General features: G+C 44.1%; 3 protein-coding genes, 1 long non-coding RNA gene and 1 other non-coding gene across 7 annotated transcripts in view; 1 reads left to right on the top strand and 4 right to left on the bottom strand.

Annotated features, from left to right (window-relative positions):
* The window catches only part of LUC7L2 (LUC7 like 2, pre-mRNA splicing factor), a 37,098-nt gene extending 32,658 nt beyond the window's left edge, over nucleotides 1-4,440 (bottom strand). Inside the window, exon 1 of one of the 2 annotated variants that reach the window (XM_071732604.1) lies at nucleotides 4,036-4,440. In XM_071732604.1, the coding sequence (XP_071588705.1) occupies nucleotides 4,036-4,096 (61 nt within the window). In that variant the 5' untranslated portion in view covers nucleotides 4,097-4,440. The remainder of the gene's footprint in view (nucleotides 1-4,035) is intronic. The other variant, XM_071732609.1, reaches the window with a different exon arrangement.
* An 83-nt stretch (nucleotides 4,441-4,523) lies between these two features.
* Nucleotides 4,524-7,000, top strand: LOC139790865 (uncharacterized). The gene is made up of 2 exons (XR_011723686.1): nucleotides 4,524-5,170; nucleotides 6,009-7,000. It is a non-coding gene; the product is annotated as an uncharacterized lncRNA (long non-coding RNA).
* A 4,390-nt stretch (nucleotides 7,001-11,390) lies between these two features.
* Nucleotides 11,391-11,976, bottom strand: FMC1 (formation of mitochondrial complex V assembly factor 1 homolog). Its single transcript, XM_071732662.1, has 2 exons — nucleotides 11,774-11,976; nucleotides 11,391-11,636 (listed from the first exon to the last, which is right to left on the bottom strand). The coding sequence occupies exons 1-2, from the start codon at nucleotides 11,909-11,911 to the stop codon at nucleotides 11,442-11,444; spliced, it is 333 nt and encodes a 110-aa protein (XP_071588763.1). The 5' UTR covers nucleotides 11,912-11,976; the 3' UTR covers nucleotides 11,391-11,441.
* A 602-nt stretch (nucleotides 11,977-12,578) lies between these two features.
* Nucleotides 12,579-12,651, bottom strand: TRNAR-CCU (transfer RNA arginine (anticodon CCU)). The gene has a single exon. It is a non-coding gene; the product is annotated as a tRNA-Arg (tRNA).
* Nucleotides 12,652-13,132: 481 nt separating this feature from the next.
* Nucleotides 13,133-23,820, bottom strand: part of UBN2 (ubinuclein 2) — a 53,000-nt gene continuing 42,312 nt past the window's right edge. For both annotated transcript variants that reach the window (XM_071732500.1, XM_071732493.1), the window contains exon 17: nucleotides 13,133-22,531. In XM_071732500.1, the coding sequence (XP_071588601.1) occupies nucleotides 22,482-22,531 (50 nt within the window). In that variant the 3' untranslated portion in view covers nucleotides 13,133-22,481. The remainder of the gene's footprint in view (nucleotides 22,532-23,820) is intronic.

Raw genomic sequence — 23,820 nt, forward strand, 5'->3', positions numbered from 1 at the left:
TCAGTCAAAATTTAAAATACTGGATTTACTTAAAAGAGTTATGACCCTATTTATAAGGATCACTCTTACTTTCTACAGAATAGAAATGGCAAAACAAGGGCTTACCTAGGCATAGTATTAAAAATACCTAATGAATTTTAGAGTTGAAAACCAAGTTTTTCCTTCCATTTAACTGCTAATAATAAAAAGATACGAACAGCCATATGAATAAACACGTAATATTAGCACCAGGTCTTCAGCACTCCTTATTTCTCAGTTTTTGGGAAACCCATGCTATGTATTCAATAATTTATATTTAAACCTCTAATTAAGTATGTCAGGTTATCAGTACTTGGGATGACATACTCAAGAGAAGATTTTTTTCCAACTTGCAGTCATGACTATATTAAATTAATTCAGCTTTTTACTAACATCAAAATCTAAAACACTTTTTTTTTTTTTAATTTTGGCATGGTCTACATGCAATCCAGTTTTCCACTTCTTGTCAGAGAAAAATGCAAGAGAAGTTTAAGTTAAGCATATTTAAGGTACCCACTTGTTTTTAAACAATATGCTTTTCCAGGCATGTAACAGAACCATACCTGCCATTTACAGAATGATTTCATTGTACTGCCATTAAAAATACAACTGCTTTTTCACATATCCCAGAGAGATTGTAAAAACTGCAACTCACAGGAAGCTCCTGAAGAGCGCCTGCCAAGTCCCTTCTGCTTCACATCTCTGTCAGGTGTCTGTCACATGAGCAAAGGCAAACGAGGAGGCACCAGGCCACCGGTCCTGGCAGCCAACAAGAGGCTGCCTGACCATCACACCCTGACAGACACCAGGCAGCAATTCCATCACCCACTGAGCTGTGCCATGTGACTACAAGCGCACCTATTCTGCTGCCAGAACTCGGACAAGGAAGAAAACAGGTTGCCAAAGCAAGTCACAAATCTCTCGGGCCCACTGCCCACAAGCATAGGGCACTCTGAGAAAGGGTACAGCAGGGAAAGGGCAGGCCTGGAGCCTCAGACATTGGACAACTCTTCAAGATGGGAAGCCTCTTACTAACACAGCCTATATTTTGTACTCCTACAGCAACATTACGCCTCAGTGGGCATTTTCCAAATCAATTTAATTTGACCAATACAGAACTGTGTTTTCTAGGTGTTCTCAGATCTCAACAGCAGATCTATAACAACATTTCATAACCACCTCCCTTGGAGCCACTCCATTCTGGCCTCAGAGATCCACGTATAATGAGCGTGCACAAAATTCCACAAATTAGAGCCTACAGCTCACCTCCCAAATACATGTTTAAGCATCTCAGAGTGCAATTTTCAGAACCATTTTCAGAGCGCCTTCCTGTTTTCTACAAATGATGTAACTCCAAAAAAGTAATACAGACTACCTATTTTGGGACCAGCACTGGCTTTCCATCTACAGCTCAGTTTATTCTATTCCCACTGAAGAGATCAATTGTTTGATCTGCCTTTTCTAACACAGGTAAGAATTTTAAACTCTGACATTCTAGGCTCCTTAAAAAAGCAAAAACAATAACAAAAAAACCCAACAAAAAACCCACCCCCCAAAAAAGCCCAACCCAACCAACGAACAAAAAACCCAAAAAGCAAACCAAAAAAACCCAAAAAAACAAACCAAACACCATAAACCACAACCCCCCAAACACACCAACCACAAAACACAATCTACCCAAAACAAACAAAAAAACTTTAAACCATGCAAAGTATAAAATACTGGACACTACAGGACACTAAAAAGCACTTCAGTAATTTTGAACAATATGAACCACAAACATCACTCAGAAAAGATTTTTTTAGATACACTTCAAAGTCTATTGTGTTACCACAAAAGCAAAAATCAAAGGCAATGGGGACAAGTGACACAATGAGAGCTATGATCTACCAAGAAAGGATAAAATTTGCCCAATTCAAATGAAAAGCTGTAATTTGCATACTACTAGAAATAATATATTGTTGAAGATGATAGAAACATAAAAAACCAAACGACCCCAAACTCCACTACTTTCAAGGCTAGGAATATTTCAATGACCTTGAGCCTGGCCTTGAATTTAGTAAGTACTAGCTCTGCAGAAAAGGATAATTTTCAATTCCTGTACACGCCTCAGTTTAAAAAATGCTCCACTATATTTTTTACTTCATCTAAAAAACCAGTGGTGTTACACCAAGATCCTCAGTTCCCCACTTAATCCAATAATGGAAGCCAGTTTTGCAGTCTTTTATCCTTATCCCTGCTCATCCTGCCAATTTCATTTAAATGCTTCTTCTCTATTCTAATCAGTTCAGTACATGCGGTTTGGGAATTAGAGGGTGGGTTGGAGGGGGTAATATAACAACCAATGAAATAACTGCTTCCTCACAAAGCTAAAGGAAATCTACTCCAAAATTACTTTTCCTGATTTAGATCTTAGCCACTTCACATTTTTAAGCAGCTGTCATACTCTTCTCCCACCACCCAATTGAAAATACACTCATAATTCAAAACAGCTCCCCTTTTTTAAAGTTTTTGTGTAGTCTTTGATACTTATTAGACAGTGATCTAGGTGCCAACATTGGAAGACTTGAGTTTCATGAGCACACTCTAATTTTGCCAAGCACTTAGATTTGCCCAGCCACTATGCAGAGTACTTGAAAATCTTCTGGGCCAAGACAAAACTGCCCAGATGCTGCATGCTGACATCTCACTAACTAGCCTTGCTCTGGAAGGCAGTCTCTGCAGAACAGCAGTTTTCCAATGAGGTTATTGCACCTCTATTTAAAACAACTATAAGCACTTAATAGAAAGTATTCATGAGATACTGGGTATGTAAAAACTCATTACATTTCTTTAAAATTCTAGATTGTACTAAAAAAAAAAAAAAAAAAAAATCTGCCAGATCACATAATCCCTGTACCAACAGATGAACAGCACATACAAGTTGCACGCCCCTTTGTACATCCTACTTCCATGAACAGGAAAACAGGTAACCATTAATTTAGCACGAAGCTTCAAAATATAGCACATCCACAAGAGGGAGTACAACATGCATAACATTTAAATAATCGCTAATTGCAATGCACCCTCGGGTGCAGTATTCTCGTGTTTATAAATAAAATACTACACTGTGTAAGCCGCTCTTTTTAGCGGCACCCAAACTCTCTGGGTTTGTGAGCGACTGCTAGTTTAAACGTTGAGATTTATCAGCATGCATCCCAACAAAAATTCTGAGCTTTACGCAGTGGTAATTCTTCAGTTCACTAAGTGACCACAGGGCGATCTGAAATCTCACTGCGTATTTAGTACCTCCCGCTTGGGATTACTGCCTTTAAGATGTTAAGCTTTTAGTTAGCTGCTTGGGGCTTGTTTGTTTGTTTTTTCAAGAGTTCGTCCACTTGGGTTAACTACGCTCTCTCTTATGGGGAGCAACAGCCATACCCACCTGCTGACTGAAATGATGGTTTGGGTCAGGCTTTAGACAAAACTGTTGATTCGAGACAAGAAAGAGAAGGAAAAAAAACCCAACCCTCCTCTACTGAACCGACTATCGGTTTGCGGGGATTTGTTTTCAGTTGTATCCCCCCACCATGACTCCAACTTAGCAAACCGCCGTCTCCCTTAGCGCTGAGCAGCGCAGGAAGGCTCCGCGGGAGCGCCTTTGGCGACTCGGGTCCGCTGCGAGCCCCGGGAACCACCGGGGAGCGGATCTTACACGGCAGCGGAAACAGCAGCGCGGCCTCCTGACGCCGAGACAACGGCTGGCGCTGGAAGCTCGGGGAGACGCGGAGGGGGAGGGGCGGGAAGGCGGCGCCCGACTCCCGCGAGCCCGGGAACAGCCGAGCCGAGAGCCCCCACCCCATCGCCGACCTACAGCCTGAGCAGGCCCCGCCCCGCCGGGGGTGGGTGGGGAGCGGGCCCCGGACCTGCCAATCACGGCGAACGAACGGCCGGCCTGCCCGGTACCGCCGTGACCTCAGGGGCTTCGGCGCCTGCGCCCCTTCCTCCCCTCCCCCGCCCCGGCCAGGGGGCACTTACCGTCCCGGGACGTGCCCATGAGCTGGTCCAGCATGGCGCGCATCTGGGCTTGCGCCGACATCTTGAGCGCGCGGTGGGCCGGCGCGGCCCGGCCGAGTCACGCCGACAGCGGCCTACAAGGCCCGATACGCGGCTCTCAGCCCTCCCCCTCGCGTCACTGGCGGGTCCGGGCGGAGCCGCTCCCCCGACGTCGCGGGGGAGGAAAGGAAGCGGGCGCTGCCTCTGTCTGGCGCTCCCGACGGGAGGCGGAGCGCGAAACCTGCCTCGCGCCGGCCTGGGTGCCGCCGCCGCTACGGCCTCCGCCGCCTCCCCTCCCCCCTCCGCTCCTCCCGCTTCCTCTCACGCCTGCCACGCGCGCGCGCCGGCGGTAACGGAAACCCGCGCGCACGCGCCCTGGGCCCCCTCGTCCGCCCCGCGACGTCAGCGCGGAGGGGCCTCGGCGCCCGCTGATTGGCCACGGCGAGCGGTGCTCGGCCGGTGACGCACCGCGCTGCGAGGTCCCTGATTGGTCAGTCGAGCCTTTCGCTGGCCTGGGCCCCTGGAGCCCGCTGATTGGCCGGGAGGCCCCGCGTAGCTGCCTGGCGTTCCGCCCCGGCGTCAGCGAGGCCTGGGCCGCCGGGAGCCGCCCGGGGGGCGGGAAGGTCCCCCCAGCCGACCCCGGGAAGCAGAAAGCGGGCGGTGACCGCTCCTATGGGTCCTGTGCCCCCCGTTTCTTGAGGGGGAACCCAACCAGAACAGTTCAGCGAAGGTTTGTTCCAACGTGCCGAAGCACCTGGCTGAGCTGACGTGAATACGTAGCCGGGCTGTGTAACGGGCGCCTCCTTCAGCCCGGTCTCACTGCCCTTCCCTTGGGGCAGGCACGCTTTGCTCTTCTGTGTTGGGTGGCTCGCCCAAGGAGTGATGACACGCGATGCGTGCGTGTCACGGACGCGTCTGGGTTAGGTAGGAGCAAGGTGAATAGGTGCATACGTCTGAGCGAGCAGCGATGGAAGGTGCTTCTTAGAAATAGTTCCTTGACTGACATTTTTTAAAATGTCTCACTTTTCTCTCAAGCTGCAAAGCACGGTTATGGCTGCACCAGTGTGGAAAGCTGATGTAATACCTGCTTTGTAGACAACCTCCGGTAAAACTGAAGGTATTTTTACATGTTGCAGCTAATTCAGTGTACAGAGCACCAAGATGCAGTCTCAGAAAAAACATGTCCCGGTGGAAAAGGACAGAGGACACCTGGCTGAAGATGAGCAGCAGTGTGCACAGGTGGCAAATAAGGCCGACAACATTCTGGCTTGTATCAGAAAGTTTGGACAGCAGAAGGGAAGTGATAGGTACAGTACCTGTATCTGGTACTGGTAAGCCTGCACCTCTAATACCATGTTCAGTTTGAGGACCTTCACTAAAAGATGTACATTGAGGTGCTGAACTGGGTCTGAACAAGGTCAAAAAAGGGTGAAGGGTCTGGAGAACAAGTTTTATGAGGAGTGAATGAGGGAAGTGGAGTTGTTTAGCCTAGAGAAAAGGAGGCTGAGAGGAGACCTTATTACTCACACCTACCTGACAGGAGGTTGTAGCAAGGTGGGGGTCAGCCTGTTCTCCCATGTAACAAGTGATAGGACAAGGGGAAACAGCCTCAAGTTGCACCGGGAGAAGTTTGGGTTGGATATTAGGAAAAAATTCTTTCCCCAAAATAGTCATCAGGCTTTGAAACAATTTGTCCAGGGAAGTGGTGGAATCACCATCCCTGGAGGTATTTAAAGCACCACGTAGATTGTGGTGCTTCAGGATAGGGTTTAGTTTTGGACTTGGCAGTGCCGGGTTAAGAGACAATGATGATCTTAATATGATGATCTTAATTGTCTTTTACAACCAGAACGATTCGATGGTGTTGACAACTTCTGTCTATTCTAACACCTGCATTTTGTGACTATACTTTCCTTAACCGCCTAATCGCCTTAACCTTCCTTGTTGCCACCTAGTGCTCAGAAGTCGTCAATGACTGTCACCAGGATCAGTTCTAGCTGTCAACCGGGGACCTGTTCAATTTTTAAGACTAGCTTAAAATGAGAAAGAAAAGGCAACATGAAAAGCCGGTAAGAAAAGCCAACAACCTCCCCTAGTTACCGGGATTTCACAAGGACTCACAGATATGTTGCACTCAGAGAGGAGTCCTCTATAACAAGTTAAAAGATTCCCTACCCATTGCTCCTCAGCTATTCAGATGTCCTTTGCTCTTTTTAACATACAAATTTACTTCTGTCAGTCATTACATTAATTTGGATTAAAGGGGAAGTAACTGGGGATATACAGCTACTGGTTTAAATTTTCTCTATTTAGTATCTTAGTATGTTCAGGAAAAATGGAGACATTCTGGCTGTAACATGTACCAACATACAATTTATTATATTTAGATATTTTTTAAAGTGGAAAGATTTATGTTTCTGGGGGGATTTCAGTTTCTTCCAGAACTGATTTCAGTGAGCCATTTTTCTCCTGGAGCAGACTTTGGATTGAGCAAATCTTTAATCCACCTGGAAAGTAAATTGCTGAATGAGCAGCTGCACTAAAGAACTCACACAACAAATACATTACTGCCTTCCTCAAAGTATTAATTTTTAGGATACTGCAACTTCCTATAAGGTTCACCTAATGAGCTGCACATGGGTCAGTACCTTCCCACCTGGTTTCAACACTTTTTCCCAAAAAACACCCCAGTTTAATGAATGAGACACTGCAAGAATCACAAACCAAATGTTTAGTCTGCAGAACCTTAAAACTTGTAGTAAGCATCTCCTTGCATGACCTCAGTAGCCAAAATTTCCCCATTTTTAAGGATCTGTTGTACCTTCTTTGGGAATTAAAGTTTTGAATACAGTGGAAGGAGAATTCTATCATCTATATACTCTATTAAGCAATGCTTTTCTGTCAGAATACCTTGTTTTCCCCAACAGTGAAAAAAAATCAAACAAAACACTCTTTTGTTAGCCTTACTTACAGCTCCTCCCCCATGTAAACAAGGTTGTAAGTCATTATTACAGATTTCTTATGTATCTTGGTCATAATTCAACCCTCTTCTGAGAGGGCAGCAGCAACAATCCAAACCAGTGTTTCTTTTCTTATAAAGAGAAATTTGCTTTTCCAGAGCCTGGTTTGTGTACCTGCTGGGAAACTGTCTGGAAGAAAACAGACATGAGCAATCCTGACTATTTAGCTTTAGCTACAGTAAGCACAGGCAGGCAAACGGACGGGATCCTTCCAGGATGCTAGGTGAAGGAATGGAAGCAGGAAAGGCAGAAAGGGCAGGCAGCTGGAAGCTGGAAATCAGGAAATCTGGCTTGGCCCTTGTGATCCCTCAAATTTATACTGAGGATGACGTATATGGGATGGAATACTCTGTTTGGTCAATTCTGGCATCTATCTTGTCCGTTCCTCCCCAAAGGAGGGATGCAGGTGGGACCTCCTTATGTTTTCCTCAGAGCTGAGCAGTGTCCTTGGCTCTGCACACCAGTCTCTAGCAGTAACTATAAACATCAACTGTTATCAGTCCTAGAAGCACACACTGTCTGAGAAACTTGCTGTTAATTTCAGCAAGTGCAACTACTTGCAAGAGACTTAGCTAAAAGCAAAAGTACAGGACAGAAAATCACCTTTGTCCTGGCCCAAACCAGGACAGAGCTGGCAGCAGAAAAGAAGAATAACAGGATAATGATGTAGCCAGCAGAAGTTCTGTGAGAACAGGATTTGTGGCCAAGATATAGCCACCTGCAAGATAAAGTTATATAAACAAGGGCTCTATATAAAGCGAGTGTCCACTGTTAATAAATGACTTCACTTTAACCATATTGGTGACTCTGTGTCGTCCTCAAGCCTCCGCGGATTTCCCACATTTGGCGCCCGAACAGGGACCCTCTCGCTGTTGCTCCCAGGAGCGATGAAGACAGCTGGGATGAGAGGGTAGCGAGAAAGCCAACGGAAGCAATGGTGCAGCAGGAGCGGAGAAACCAGTCAAAAGGAGACTGCTGCCCCGGCGGTCTGTGTAGCTGGTGCCCGGCTACGGAACGAAAGAGGTACCTTGGAATTGAAGAATCTCACCAGGAAAAAGGTGAGCGGCTGGGGAGGAGATGGGGTCTACACTCTCTAAAGAAGAAGAGGCAGTAGTTAAGCTCCTCCAATGTATTCTCTCTGAGAGAGGTTTATCATACGAAGGCAGGACCTTACAAGAATTACTGAAATGGACACGGGATAGAGACTTGATCCCCTCGATGGGTACCGTTTTTGAGTTACCTACTTGGGAAGCCATAGGTACTGCCCTATGAGATAAAATTAGCGATGGAGATAAGGAGACACAATGCTTAGCGACACTCCGGAAATTGATTAGAGAAACCTTAAAAGAAATGAAAAGTGAAAGAGCAGCAGCCTCAGTGTTTGCTGCCCTAACACCTGATCTACCAGTACCGATGAATGCTCAAAATATGGACTTGATCTCTAAACAGTTATTTGAGACACCTAAAATACCCCCACCAGCACCTGAAGGGACTGTACTGATTCAAGCTCAGCCAACTGTGCCATTTGACCCTAGGGGGTCGGATGAAAAGTAAAAGTGGGACCGAGAAGCAAAACCAAAAGCGACCAAAAACACCACCAGAATCGTCAGAGGACCCAGAGGGAGAGAAGCCAGAGAACACAGGCGAGGAATCTTGGAATGCAGACTCCCCACCTCATGCCCGCCTGCTGCGGCTCCCAAACACTCTGCCACCGCTGCCTTCCTCTCCACCTCCGATGCCTGATTTATCTTCTTGACCACAGTTGCCATCAATTAATCCTCTGCTTCACTTGTCAACACCATCAGTGCATGCTATAGAGCAACAACCAAGGAAAGAACTGGGACTCGGGGACAAGCAACTAAGGGAACTGCTGAAGAAACTGAAAGAACTGGAGACCAAGGATGGGTATACCCCTGAAAAAACCCTAGTTTTTTGCTCCGGGGATCACCCTGAACAACCCAGGGGCACTAATCCATTTTTACCCTCTGATCCGTTCCCTATTCCTGCTCCTACTTCCCTTAACCCTTTAACACCCATTGCTCTACCTCTTCCAGATCCAACATGGGGAGGGGAGGGTGATAGGGGGGATAGTGGGGGGGGGGGGGGTGGGAGTGTGTATCCAGTAACTAGATGTAAGGGAATTATTCAAAATGCTATAGTTCAAGGAGAAATTGTTCCCAATATGGGTCCGATGGCTTTTCCAGTGATTGTGGGACCAGGAGGAGGAGGTCAATGGGTCGCATTAGATTGGAAAATGATAAAAGAAGCCAAAGGTGCCATTACGCAGTACGGTTTGAAATCGTCATTTGCTCAATCTATTTTGCAACATCTTTTTACTGCTCAATTGTTGACGCCATATGACACAAAAATGCTCACTGATACTCTAACTCCTTCTCAACAATTGCAATTTCATCATAAATGGCAAATGCTGTGTGAAAATGCAGCTGTGATTCCTAGACAGAACACCGATGCATTATACAGAGCGCAAGCACAAATGTTACTTGGTGCTTGTCCTTTTGTACGTGCAGATTTGCAGGCATGGTTTTAAACTGAACTGTTACAACTTTCACAAGAATTGGCGTATAAAGCTTTGCAACCTGTGCATGATCCTGCACAAGCAACCCTCCTCTTTTACAAATATTAAACGGGGGAGCAGAGTGATATCCAAAATTTGTGGATCACTTATATTCAGGGGTAATATCACATCCCGATTTGACAGAAGAGATGAAAACAAATTTTTTTATATGTCAGCATATGACAATGCTAATGAAAAAAACTAAACGTGCATTAGGACTACTCCCAAAAGGTGCTACAGCAGCCCAATTGTTAGAAGCTTCTGAGCAAATGCTAGAAGCAGATAAAGCTGCTTAAGGACCATCATTGCAATATGGTTCTCAATATTGATGTATATTGTTGTGCATGGTGCACTGGTGTTTCATACAGAGATAAAAAAAAAAACTTGGTTGCTAATTACACTTGAGTTTTGGTTTGGGAGACTGTACCACTTCATTTGGTTTCAGGCTGACTCCACCAGATTTTAGTAGCAATAGCATTTCATTTTTGAATCTTCTAGTGGTTGTTGTTAATTTTTCTCATCAATTGGTGAGAAGTAAGAAAAAAAAACCAAAAAAACCAACATAGTTATGAGAACGAGTATGCCTTTTTGGAGGCCCAGAGTTGCTGCGGAGAGTGGGAGCTGCTCCTGGTACAGAGAGCACCCCCCCTCCTGCCTCCGCAGCTGCTTCTCGCCCCCCTCACACAAGGGCACAACTCAGGTACGGCCGGTGAGCATCGTCAGTGTATCTGTTACAGCAGCAGCAGCTGTCTCTACCCCCCCCCCAGACACTGCTGCTGCTCAGAAAATGAGCCCTGCTGCAGACACCACAGCAGAGAAATAAAAAAAAAAAAAAAAAAAAGGGGGGGGGAGGAGGAGTGTGCCTTTGCTGTTTAAAGGCTTGGAATTCTGCCTCTAAACAATTTTATTAGGCCTTTTTGGGCCTCAATTTGGCGACCATGGAGGAAACCAGGACTCCCCCGTGCTGTGACCCGGAAGGAAACTGTCTGGAAGAATAACAGGATAATGATGTAGCCAGCAGAAGTTCTGTGAGAACAGGATTTGTGGCCAAGATATAGCCACCTGCAAGATATCTTAATATAGACAAGGGCTCTATATCAAGCAAGTGTGAATTGTTAATAGACGACTTCACTTTAACCATATTGGTGACTCTGTGTCGTCCTTAAGCCTCCGCGGATTTTCTACATGTACCTACTGTACCTAGCAGTCATCAGTTCACTTTTAGTTTTCCTGAGATTCACTGCGTACAAGAAGAGCATTGGAAACCTACAGTAGCGAAGTCGATGGCTCAGACACTGAGGAACACATAATTTATCAAGTAGTCTCTGAATTCTTCCTGCTAGCTCACCACCACAGAAAAGTCTTCAAGATGAAAGAGGTTTGTGCCACTGCAATGCTTGCCAGAATCCATTCATGTTCCGAAGTGCCATTGCTCTCGGGAGAACAGAAAACTTTACACACAACGTGGCTGAAAAATCCTGAAGCAAACAGACAAATTCGTTTACCTACAGATTTTTTTTTTTTCTTGGGGGGGTAGGGGGGGAACAACCCTTGCAACAAGTTAGACCAAGATTAGCACGGGAAGCCCTTGCATTTTCCCACCTGGAACACAACCTTTCTCCCATTCTGTGAAGGCTGCGTATTTAACCATGCATTCAGATCGAAGGGGAAATCTGAGGTGCTTGACCAACCGAGAGGATTCCCCCCTTACGATACAACTGACAAAAAAACACATGACAACGTAATTCTGGGATATTTACTCAGGAATAAATATGGCACACAGCAACACCATCTCAACCCTTCCCTCCCGGCTGCTGAGGTAGCCTAAAGCCCACCATGCCGGCGACCTCCTCGGTCGAGCGCTCGCCCTTGCCGTGGTACTCCTCGTGGAGGGCGGCGTGCTCCCGGACGCTGCGCAGCAAGCAGAGGTAGGTGGCGGCCTGGAAGTGGAGCTCCTGCTGGGCACGGCACAGCTTTTCGCTGGTCACCTGCGAGAGGAGGGAACAAGCCCCGCGGGCTTCACCTTCCACCCAGGCCGCGGGCTGCCGTCGCCATCGCCTCACCTCCGCAGGGAGGACGCAGGCAAGGTTAAGCTAGAGGAGGCGAAGGGGAGCCCCGCGCGTACCCGGTGGGCGCGGAAGGCGGCGAGGATGTGCCGGTATGCCGGCATCTCGCGGTAGGGCCGGTCAGCCCGGCGACCGGCGTGGCGGAGCTCCCGCAGGAGCCCGCGCAAAGTGCGCAGCGGTGGGCCCAGAGCCGCCATCTTCCGCCCGGGCGCCAGCGGAGCACCGCCGGGCGGCCAATGATGAAGCGGACGCCGGCAGACAGATGGGGGCGGGTGGGGGAAGGGGCCGGGAGGAGGCGGAGAGGCTGCGCACGGCTCGGCCCCAGAGGGCCCCCCGAGTGCTGGGCGGAGACATCGCCGCCTCCTACCCACCCCCCGCCCCCGTCATCGGCGGAGGACAAGTGCCGAAGGTCGAACGTCGAGGCGAGGAGATGCCGGAGCCCCTGAGCGCAGCGCGTCCTGCCCCGCCCCGCCCTACTCGTTCCAGGCCGTTGGGTGGCGTTAGGGGGAAGGCGCCGCCGCCTGCCGGGACGCGGCGCGGGTGGGCGGGCTGCTGGCGGATGCTGAGGGACTCCGAGGCGAGGTCAGTGGGAGACACCCGAGAGGGCGGTCCCGCCGCGTGTAAGCCGAGCTGAGCCTTGGCCTCTCCCCTCCATGGACAGCCCACGCGTGTTTCTGAGGCCTGCAGTTGTAAGACGATTGTTAGAGCTCAGGGGGCACACTGAGGAATCTGAAGAGACACAGTACGCGAGGGTTCCAGGCCGGCGCTGTCTGAGCGTTGCGAAGCTTCTACGGTCGGCGGCCATTCCGTAGGTGGTTTTCAGATTTAAATAAATAAAGGGAAAAAAAAAAAAAAAAAAAAGCCCACCCCAGATGGGACTCGAACCCACAATCCCTGGCTTAGGAGGCCAATGCCTTATCCATTAGGCCACTGGGGCTGCCGCGGGAGAACTGGTTCGCATAGGTTGCTTTCTGCTGTCCCCGCCTCTCTCCCTCTGACGCGCAGCTCCGGCTGCTGCCTGGGCCGGGCCTCACCGCGACCGGGCCGCGGGCCGGAAGGCGCTCGGCAGAGAGGGGTAGGAGCTGCGGCCAGGGAGGGGAGGTTGTGAGAGGTATTTGCCTTGCCTGGTAGGCCAGGCCTGGCTGCGCCTGGGATTAACGCCCTCGAAAGGAGAAGAGTGCCCTGCTGTACTACTCGGCTGCTGCTTTTAAAATGCTGCTCCTTGCTGGCGCTGTTTCTTTCGTATTTGTGGTTGCCTTGAATGAAGAAAGCTGTACCCCCACCCACACCACCCTGCAAAAAAAAGCCCCCCAAAACACCACCACCAAACAAAAAACCAAACAACAACAAAATAAAAATACCCCCCCTTCAACCTTCACAACCCAAAACCAGTTTAAAAAAAAAAAAAAGCAAAAAGCCCCAACCAAAACTTTTTTACATCTTTATTTTTGTGAGAAGCCACAGAGACAGGGTTAATATGTACATTCCTCTTTATTTAATACAGCACAGACACATGACACACACAAAAAAAATACACTCATGAAAAAAGCCTGTCCCAGTTAGAGACAGGGAACAGCTACGCCGAATTGAGTAAGGCTCCTCCTGCAGAACAGGGGTCTGCCGGTGAGGTTGGATCCCAGAGCAAAGTCTGCTGCCAAAAAATCTTTGCACTCCTTTCAGGAAAACAGTAAAATAAAAAGGCAAGTCCCTCTTGGGAGAGGTGGAGGTGGCATCATCTGCAAGGTAAGCAGGATACAAACCCTATTACTGTGTTTGGGCCAAAGCACTGATAAAATTAGAAATGCTCTCCAGGTATTCTTGCAGAGGGCCAGTAGTACCAACCTCTGAAAACAGCTCAGGGATAGCAAACCTGAGTATCTGGAAGGAGTGAAAACATCAAGTAGTCATACAGAAGAGTTAAAATTAGTCTCCCTGATAGGGCTCTGTGAGCCACAACTGGGAATGTGCAGGGGAACAAACCAGCTTCCCAACTAACATAAGACTGACCATTAAACTGACCAGAACAATATACACATTTGGAACTGATGCAGGCTTTTGTGGCAGCAGCTTCTTCCTTTTCCTGCTTTGGTTCAGGATGGAAATCAAGCAGGCACCAGTTCCTCGGGCAAAGAGCCTTACACACTTTTAAAAAATCAAAATACAAAAAAGGGAGACAAGTGTATTTACAAAATCCATGGCTGGTACAGTACATCATTTTTAAGACACACTAAATGCTACAATCTTTCAGGTCCTGAGATTATTACCAAAAAAAAAAAAAAAAAAAAAAAAAAACCAAACCCAAAAACAAACAAACAAAAAAACCCAAACCAAAAACCAAAAAAACAAACAAAAAAAGCGCAAAACCCAAAACCCAACAACTCAAAACTTGCATTCAGGTCCAGTTTTATAAGGAGAGAGAAAATAAATCACATTTAAAATACAGTATCCCTTGAAGTTATTGTAACATACGTCCCTAAAAATCCAAATGAAAGTGGTACTAACCACAGAATTGTAGCTGCATTTGGTTGTTCAGGCTTGTTGTCACAAGAGGGGAGCACGTTTCACATGGGAGTTTTCTGGAGAGCTCATCAGGTAAGCACACGCCTGTTAAAAATCCTCTCTCTCCATAACTAAGCCCTATGAGTATTAAGAGGAGGAAGGTGACCTTGTACAAATTCATGGTGGATTGAGTAAAGTATCACAGGAATCACCAGCTCAAATAGGTTTGTCACTGTCCATTCTTTTGTTTGAAGAATGCAAAGAATTCTAGCTGTGAGTCAACATTAGTTTATAACAAAACCCTCAGTCAGCTGTTGATTCTAAGCTACCTAGAGAAAGGCAGGAAAAACACTCTGTCCATCTGCTTCACAGCCCTTCATTGTCTTGGGGATCACAAGTCAGGTAAGTTTTAAGCTATCTGTATGCAAACTTGCTAAAACATATGTATACTAAAAGTGACACCAGACAAAGGACCCTGAAGCCAAGCCTGTGTCAAGGGGTGGTGTCCACTCCCATCAGGTGTGCGGGCAGGTACTTGGATGCTCTGCCCTTGACCAAGACTCTTCATCAGGCAGAACTAAAGGGACCTGCACCCACACCTTTTTTCGGATTAAATATTCTGAAATATTCTGCTTTTGTATGAGTTTAAGATCACAGATGTCCTTTTATTATAAACATCTGACTTTAAGCTAGAGAATGTCAACATTTCAAGGATTATACATGAAATGCTTCTAACCCTCAGTAAAAGAAGACTACAAGAGACAAACCACGTAACAAGGGTACTAGCTTAACTGCTAAAATATAACACTGCTCAGTAGACTTGGGGGTTAAAAAGTAGTAGTTAATTTTGAAAATTTTTTTTAACAGTAGTCAAAAATAAAATTTCTCCCTCTATTTCCAGTATGGATCTTGAGAACTATGCAAGAACATGGTACTACTTGCTACATGATGGAATCACCAGCAATAAAACACACACTACAGTTCTCACCTCTGAGCTAAATTGTTATTTGTAGTTACACACAAAAGACTAAAAGATCAGTGAGAAATACCTGGGGATAGCAACTTAGCCTTTATTTAGAGATCCAGCTACCATGTAGCTGAAAATTGCCCTTGTTTAGAAGCAACTTCATTTGAGTGAAAAATGTCATTCACTTCTGATACTGGAAAGAAATCTGGAATGTTTCATTAGTTTCTCCCCATATCCAATCTGTACATTAAAAAAACCAAATAAACCCAAGAACATTGCTGCGGCTTCTTAAACCAATGTTGAGAGATGCATATACTAAAAAACCTCACACACCAAAACCTGTCACAAGAGGTGATTTAAACTTCCATCTAAAAGCAACTTTGTGACACTTGACAATAGGTTTTTGCACCAGTGGAAGTATTTTTTTTTAAATACAAGCTTCTTTCTTCACGTTTGCAAAAAAGACTTCTGCAGTACAGACATTCAGAAAAATACTCCGTTTTCTTTGGGTAAAATGTCAACATGTTAAGAGGGGTAGCTGGGGGAAGGAATGCATGTAACACTGAAACATGTAAATACTTATCTGCATAGTTGATATTAGTGACTACTAATCAAACTAAGGCCTTATCTGGAAAAAGCTGAGAACGCAAAGTTTCTTCCCCCCTTCCCAGGGTCCTCTGGTGAAATCTTCTAAGTCTCAAAGATGCTCTGGCTGCCTCAGCAGCTACTTGATCATAGAATCATAGAATGGGCTGGGTTGGAAGGGACCTCAGAGATCATCAAGTCCAAGTGATTTGGCCCATGATGGTGATACCTCCTTACTGTTTTTTGGTTGACTCTCTCCCTCCCTTTTTCTCTTGGTACTAGACGCTATCAAACAGAACTATCTGTTGATAAAACATCTGCACAGTGCTGGGCAAAAACAAACAAGAAAACAACATATCAAACCCCCTTAGTACTGAACATGATAGGAGTCAAACAGCATCCACTGCTTTGGACTAGTTTACCATAAAGAAAAAAATTACTAGTTAATGGTTACTTTTTAAGCAGGAGAAGACACTGAAATTCACTTCTAGATACGAAACATGTTTGGGTTTTTTTTGTAGTTGCTCTGTAGAATTATAGCTGTCCAAAATGCCTTAAAATTACAGACCTACATCCTCTACTACTTACAAGATTAACACAGTTTTATTTATGACGAGTGTGCAAAAACAGCTGTAGGGAGAATCTTTGTATTTCCCGTTTTGGGCCTGTTCCAGGCCATGCTGATCTGTCAGCATAACTCATAGCAGCAGCAGGGCTTTATATGGCCCCAAAAGGCTATTACAGCAGCAAGGGATCACTGGGTCATAGAAAAAGGATGATGAAGCCACACCAGAAGTTTCCAGCAACAGAACATTTCCCCACACAATGGTTATCTTTCCAGTGGCCCAGCAAACATACCTCTGGCTGCTTCTTTTGGCAGTGATTTCTTAAGTAGTAGACACAGATTTTCACAACAGCTGCATTTGTTAAAAAAGACTGCAACAGTCAACTCCCATCACATGTAGATTCCCCATCTCATGATCTGTCTAGGATAAAGATCTTGTGTGCCTACAAAGAATTAATCAATAAGAACAGAAGAGCCACAAGCTACCTTAGTTCAGCTTACAGCCACAGGTGGATGTGGCAGACTCCACTGAAGCAACTTCACTGATGCACCCAAAGCAGATTAAGAAATACCTTCACTACCACTTCAAATGGCAGAGCCACCAGCAATAGTCTGATCTTTGACAGGCACTATTAGATCAGTAGAAGAAACCTGCCTGTGGTCTACTCTGCATAAACAGGTTCACCAAGATATGTGAAGACGAGCTAAGAACTGAAATAGCAGGGTATTCTCTGCCACAGAAATATGTTGTATTTAATATCTTAGTTTCTGCTCCCCAGCTGGGTTGTCTGCCTATAAAGGACTCCTCCTTCCATTCCCATTCTGTAAAGTTAATGCTTCTTTGTCATACACTGCAACTAAAAATGAGATCCTCCCCAGGGGAAGCATGTAACAGAACAAGCACAGTCTAGTGATGCAAGCAACATGTTACCTTAAGTTTAGCATTTAGTCAACATGAGAACTGATAATTTCAGGTAGACATGTTTATAATAATTAGATTCTCGGCACAGAACTGGTAAAATAACTCAATGATCTACTGCAGATTGCTGATTTCTGAGAGAATAGGGAAACAAGCACAGACACTATTATGAAGGTTCACTTGCAGCTAACAACATTTGAACTTACTGTTCATTATTTCAAGAGAACAAACCATTAATTAAGTAGAACTAGAAAAGTACTTCACGGTGAATGATTTAGGCAGCATGTGAAATGTAGCTAGGTTTAACTTCAATTAGCAGCTACACTCCTGCAGGTTTTACCAAATTCCCTCTTACATATGATGCATGGTACAAAGTGATGACATTGGTAAACATGAGAATCCTTGCAATACCTGGTGTCAAACAAATGAGCCACACACAAGATTCCTTGCAACTCATCTCAACTCAAATGTTGCAAACTGCTATTTTAACCTTCTTTCCCCTCCCACCTCCTTGGGGTTGTCAGCCATATGTCTCTGCCTCAGACTCAGTAATTGCATGAAGTGGTCCAGTATTTAATAACATTGCCAGACAGGTCCCATCATGTTTAACTTGTGACCTAATTAAGATCCAAATCTAAAACCTTCAGAGAAAAATGCAAGAAGTTTCATTCCCATTAGCCACTTCATTGCTCTCATGCACATTTACGCACACTCACACATACACTCTTTTATTGTACTGCCATCTTTGCACAAACGTTCACCTTTAAAGTGTTTCACAGAGCCAGCAGAATGTAGAAGGATGAACAGGTTTCTCAGGAATATTGCTGTATATGTGTGTGTGCGCACGTGTGTGAGCGTGAGCGAAAAAGAACACACAAGCACACAGAACCAATGCCATGGTACAGCAGCTATGAAGTTACACAGATTACACGCTTTTTGATTTTCTTTACAAAAGGGGAAAAGAGTATAACAGCATAAAGCCATCTTGGCAAGCTTAAGATTTTCCTCCAAAATGCCTTCCAGCACTTCAGGATCTCTGAGAACAGTTTAAAGAGAGTAGGGAAATAAAATTAAGGGGAAAAAAAAAAAAGGCACTTAAACAAAGGACAAAGGCCTGAATCAAGTAAGTCATGGAGGGTAACAGCCATTTCACCAGAGCTAGGACCAATCAAAATCTACCAAACTTTCTCATTTCTATAAAATTAAAATTGCATAAAGTGTTAATTAACCATTTATCTACTGCTTTAATCTTCTGGTTCGTTTTATGGAAGAAAAAAAAAAAATCAAACAAACCCAAACAAAAATCAAATGTCCCTTTAATGATATACCCCCAGTTCAGTAAAGACTGAAGTGAAGTGTGGGAGGAAGCCTTCCACAGCTTGGGCTGGCTGCAGGTTTTCCCTGCAATTCCATCTTCAAAAAAAAAAAAAAAAAACCAAAACAAAAGCAGAAAAGGGATCACTGTGCCTTCACCAATTCACTCCCAAAAAAACCAACCCAAACACCCCAACACTTCTAATCCGTGTGTGGGCAGAAACTACTCAGAAGAAAACCAAACAAACTGTAAACTAGATTAAAATTTGCTAATAAATACAGCCAAAAGTTCATTTTACGAATGTAGCAGCAAATGTGATAAAAGTTAGTTGGAGTTCAAGATGACTCCCAGAGGGTTAATGGTTCACACAACTGATGGCAGCTTGGGAGAGTTGCAGGATTTCTCTGTTTTCATGTCCTCATGGGTCTTGCACCAAGTGGAGAAGGAGTGTGGAGGAAGGGTCAGGTGATGGGACTGGGGGAAGGAAGCAGGCTCTTGGCACCTGTCCCACACCCAAATCTGTGCATCAGACAACTTTAATCGGATTCAAACAAGAAGCAGAACCCAGGTAATTAAGTTACCTCTGATTAGCAGAAAACAGATGTGAAACCCACAGCATCCACACTTGTGACTTAGTTGATCAGTATTAGTTACGTATCTCAAATCAACAGAGAAGGCTGGACAAAGTGATTTAGGCCATTAGCATCTTGGAGTGGGAGAACGCTGCACTTATAGTCCAAGGTATCAGGAAACTTTGCAGCCTGTTTGTCATCTAGCCTGCCTTCTTTCTTTGTGAGTATCTCAAAAGGATCTGAAATAGCTACCACAACTTTTGGACTTTGGATCATGTAGCAGAAAACATTACCCAGACAGTTTTAACATCTAAAACCTGTGTTTGAAATTATTGCTTGCATTTGTCTGAGGCTTTCAGTGAGCTTTACATGTTAGCTCATACACAGTCCCCAAACCAAGTTCAGCCCTGCTGCCTGGAAAAGACAGCTTTACTTGGCTTTCTTATTGCTTGTGAATACTGAGGGTTATTTAGTATGTACAACTTCAGTTTATTTATTAACAAAGGCCCTTAAAAAGTAGCAAAAACCTGGGGGGAAATGTCTTTAGAAGAGCTGCTGTGCAGAAAATAGTAAAACATTAACCTAATCTTGCATTTGGACATTGCCAAAATCTTTCACTTCCCCATCCCGTTTATGCTGCCTGCAGACATTTCTAGGAGCCACCCTATTACTTCCTTTGATTTGGCCTTCCTAAGTTTAACCAGGGAGAACAGGAAGCACAGACCCTTTTATCACCATATTGCTGATTGCAAAGAAGCTGGGGAGCATTAATGAGTAGCAAGAGTTACCCTCTCAGGGGGCTGTCTGAACTGGCTTCACAAAACCCATACCATCATTATCTTTATTCTCATCATCCTTCTTCTACCCATTTCCACAGTAAGTACTGGTTGTTTCCCAAGACTGAGAAATGCTATAAGCCACACATACAGAAGTATTCCTACCCTCCTTAAGATTTAGAGAGGATACTCCTTAACTGAAAGTGAGGCATACTTCCAGGAAGAGAGGAATGTTGACAGGAAAATTGTGCTGTAGTTATATAGGGCTCCAAGTCTCCCAATCTAAACCTGCACGAAGCATGAAGGCAAAAGATGGCAATTTAAAGGAGATGCCTTGATGAGGAAAACAGAAGAGGTAGAACTCTCTTAAGACAGGGTCTTCTAGATATATTGCTGCCTGAAGGCTCACTGCTGCAACTCCCTTAGCTACATGTATTGTTAAAAAAAGTATCAGCTTTGACACACTTCAGAAAATTAACATCCTGCAAGAACTGTTAGGCCTTAAAAACCAAAGTTGTCTTCCCTCAACCTTTGCTGGAGAAAAAAAAAAAATCAGATAAAGCTTGTGTTCTAAATAGTTTATGTATTCTGACAGAATTTGCACATACTAGAATGTTGCAAGTCTGAATAACCTTGATGATGGAGATGGAAGCCTAGCTAATCAACACACCAGATACAAAACATTAGCACTAGCTAAAAAGCATTTAATTGGCAGATGCTGTGGAGTGAGATTAACGAACTAATGCATCTTACTTTAATTCAATCTGTCTTTCACAAAAGTGTTGTGCAAAAACATTTATTGCTGAGCTCAACCCAACATTTTTATACTAAATACACAATATATATTATCTTAAATTCATGTATATATATTTATATAAAATTAAAATGAGCTCTAAATAGAAAAGAAATTGTTGTCTGGTCTAAGAAAAATAAATCACATGTAAAAGAAACCTGAAAGCTATAAGTTATAATCTAGCAAAAACATTGAAGATATATTACCCATGGGTCAGAGCTTCTCTGGAAGATATGAGATTACCAACAGTGACTGGTTCAATCTCAAATAAAACTACTGGAAAGACTAGCCATTAGGAATTTCAGCATCTCTGGCCAAAGGAATGTTTCAGGGTTGAGGGAGAAGGGCATCATATTATTTTATTTGCTCCTTTCCACCATGACTTAGTTTCTGCCATTCTCAATTTTTATGTGACAGCGCAAGGGACTCAACAGCAAAGTTCTGTCCGACTGTCAAAAGTGCAACATGTGCTGGATACTTCCTAACCTTACAAATGAAGCAGTTGATGTATTGCTATCAAAACAAACCACAACAAAACAAAAAGCCAGCTTTGTGCTACCATGTAAGGAAGAGTTCAGGTCAGAAACTCCCCAGGCCAGCAGGGGCTAGAAATGCTGGAGACAACCCATTCAGCCCCCAGAAGAGAAGGCACCTCTGGTCGCTTTTGAACGACTCCTCTTTGGCTAATGCCTGAAGCAGTATTAACCTGTCTCTGGAATAGGTCACCAGCAGCTTTCTTTAACTGGCATATCAGTACAATGCATGGGTTTTGGGAGGAGTTAAATGAAAGATGAAGGAAATATAGAATGAGTAAAGAACTGGTTGTGTTTTATAGACATTAATAGAACATTACTTGAGTACCAGGTAAGCACAAGGCAAAAGAAGAGTTTAACAAATATAAGGACTGAAAAATCAGTGTGCCTTAACTAAAAAAAAAAAAAAACCAAAAAAACCCCAAAAAAAAACGGCAGGGATGTAGGAAAGAAATGGTAGTCCAGCCAATAAAAAGGTGGATTTCCTTTTCTTGTAAATGGAAAACTTTCAATCTCCTTCCTCCCTTACATGGGAATCCTCATATTAAAAAATAAAAATTGAACAAGGAGCAAGAGATTTCCCAGTAGTCTGTCTTACATCTCAATGTATCTGTTTTTGAAGACAACTCTATAATGAGACTGCATCTGTAGGCTCCCCTAAAGCCAAACAGCCTTATAAAGCTGGAAAAATGCCCATGTCAGAAACCACATTTTTGTAAAGGTTTAATTATAATGCAAAGTATCCCAGCATCACCTCTACATAACCTTTGGTCCACAATCATATTGTACACTCAGGACCTACGCATAATCTTATACTGGGCACTTTGGGAACTATTGAAGTGGATGATTCCACCTTACACAACGGATGGAGAAACCTATCCTAGCTCCTCTCATGCTTTCAACTCTTCACTGGACATCACCCAGAAAAAAAAAAATATTTGTGCTGCTGTGGGTTTGACGATCAATTTCTTTTAAAAGCCAATCAGAGCAGATAAAAAATCTTGTTTCTTTAGGCAAGATCAAACTATGACCAGTCTGCATGACTAGGAGGACCAGTCCTCCTTTTCCTTCTCTCTTTGATCAAGTATTGTTTTCTTTTTCTTCTTCCTCTCACCACAGTGCTTGGGATCAAAATATGTAAACATTGACAGAAACAGCAGCCCTGTGACAATAAGCACTTTCCCAACTGGGCAGATTCTGTCAGCCAACCAGAACTGCTTCAGCTCCCTTGCTTGTCCAGAAGTCACTGGTTTTTCCGCTGTAACTTAGTGTCCCCTTTACTTTGGCCTCCATCTGTAGTTTAAGACAGAAAAAGAAAGGGAAGAATAAATACATGAGTTAACTTTTGTTTTTGTAACTTACAGCAAAGGAGACAGCAATTTGGCACATTCAGTTTTAGCATCACCAAAAAGTACACTGCCTTTATCAGATGCAAGACTTTTCATCTTCTCTGTTGTTCTCTTCCTCATAAAAGAACTGTTTGATATCTGACAGTACAAGCCATTACTGAGCTAACAGATATTTTGAGGAATCACCATATTAAATCTCTAATTTGTACAGTGGCATTTGGAGACTCTTGAACTTTCTTCTTTTATAATGGTAACAAATTTAACATTCAACAGCACTGTTGAACCCTGATCACAAGATGCCATCTTTCTAAAGAATTCTTTTCAGCATCCCAATCTGCAACCTAAAGTATATATATTAAAAAAAAAGAAATCAAGCCTTTCTTTAGAAGCCTTTTAAATTTTAATGAAGCATTTTTAATATCCAAACCTTGGCTCTCACTGTGACAAAAAAATTATGGTTGTACCAAATATAGCCAATTGATCTGCTTTCACAGTCATAGAGCAACATAGAGCAACACTGTCCATTTTTTTTTCTGCGCTGAAGACTGAGAACAGGATGAAAAGATGACACCAAGCCACTATCACTCCTCTTGTTCCCTTTCCTGGCAAAAAGAACACCATACAGGTGGCAGAGAAAGGAGTACACTTTAAACTGAACTTTCTAAAGCTTTCTGATGGTTTTTCAGCTCTAAGCCCTACAATCAGAAAAAAGAAATGTTCTACTTCAAGCTTCTCATCTCACTCAAAATAAGTAACTCTTATCAAGTATAAAATTCTCAAGGAAGGCAGATATTCCTTTAGGAAACCATCACATTGTTCACACATATAGACACTCTAAGAAACATGAAGAAGCTTCTAGCTGGAGGGTCAGTTTCTCCTCCAAAGGAGAAATTAAAATTGGAAAAAAAAAATCTCCACAACGCAGACTTCACGCAGCCTGTAAACAGCCATGTTAGCATCCAGTAAGCAGTAGTCCCTTTTTCCCCACTAGCTAAATTTGTACCCTTAGGTTTCTAGAACTGCTACCATAAAGTGTTACTGATATTTTTTAACTTTTGTTCCTGAAAGTGAAGACAAGTAGAAAGAAAAATAATTGCTCAGGTTCCAAAAACACTGCTATGATTGACTGTATATTGTCTGCTTCTACCAAAACTTGTCCCCATTTTGTGTGTGTTTTAAGAATTCAACTCTAATGCACATTTTCTTTCTGTCTTGGGCTAAAGTCTGATGTTA

Source organism: Heliangelus exortis, chromosome 1 (genome assembly GCF_036169615.1).
Source record: "Heliangelus exortis chromosome 1, bHelExo1.hap1, whole genome shotgun sequence".
Lineage (NCBI taxonomy): Eukaryota > Metazoa > Chordata > Aves > Apodiformes > Trochilidae > Heliangelus > Heliangelus exortis.

Bases quoted from the DNA above. Each gene is read 5' to 3' on its own strand.
- FMC1 (XM_071732662.1), bottom strand. From the start codon at position 11,911: ATGGCGGCTCTGGGCCCACCGCTGCGCACTTTGCGCGGGCTCCTGCGG. The intron at 11,637-11,773 runs GTACGCGCGGGG...CTCCTCTCGCAG, and splicing joins CCGCCTTCCGCGCCCACCGG to GTGACCAGCGAAAAGCTGTG.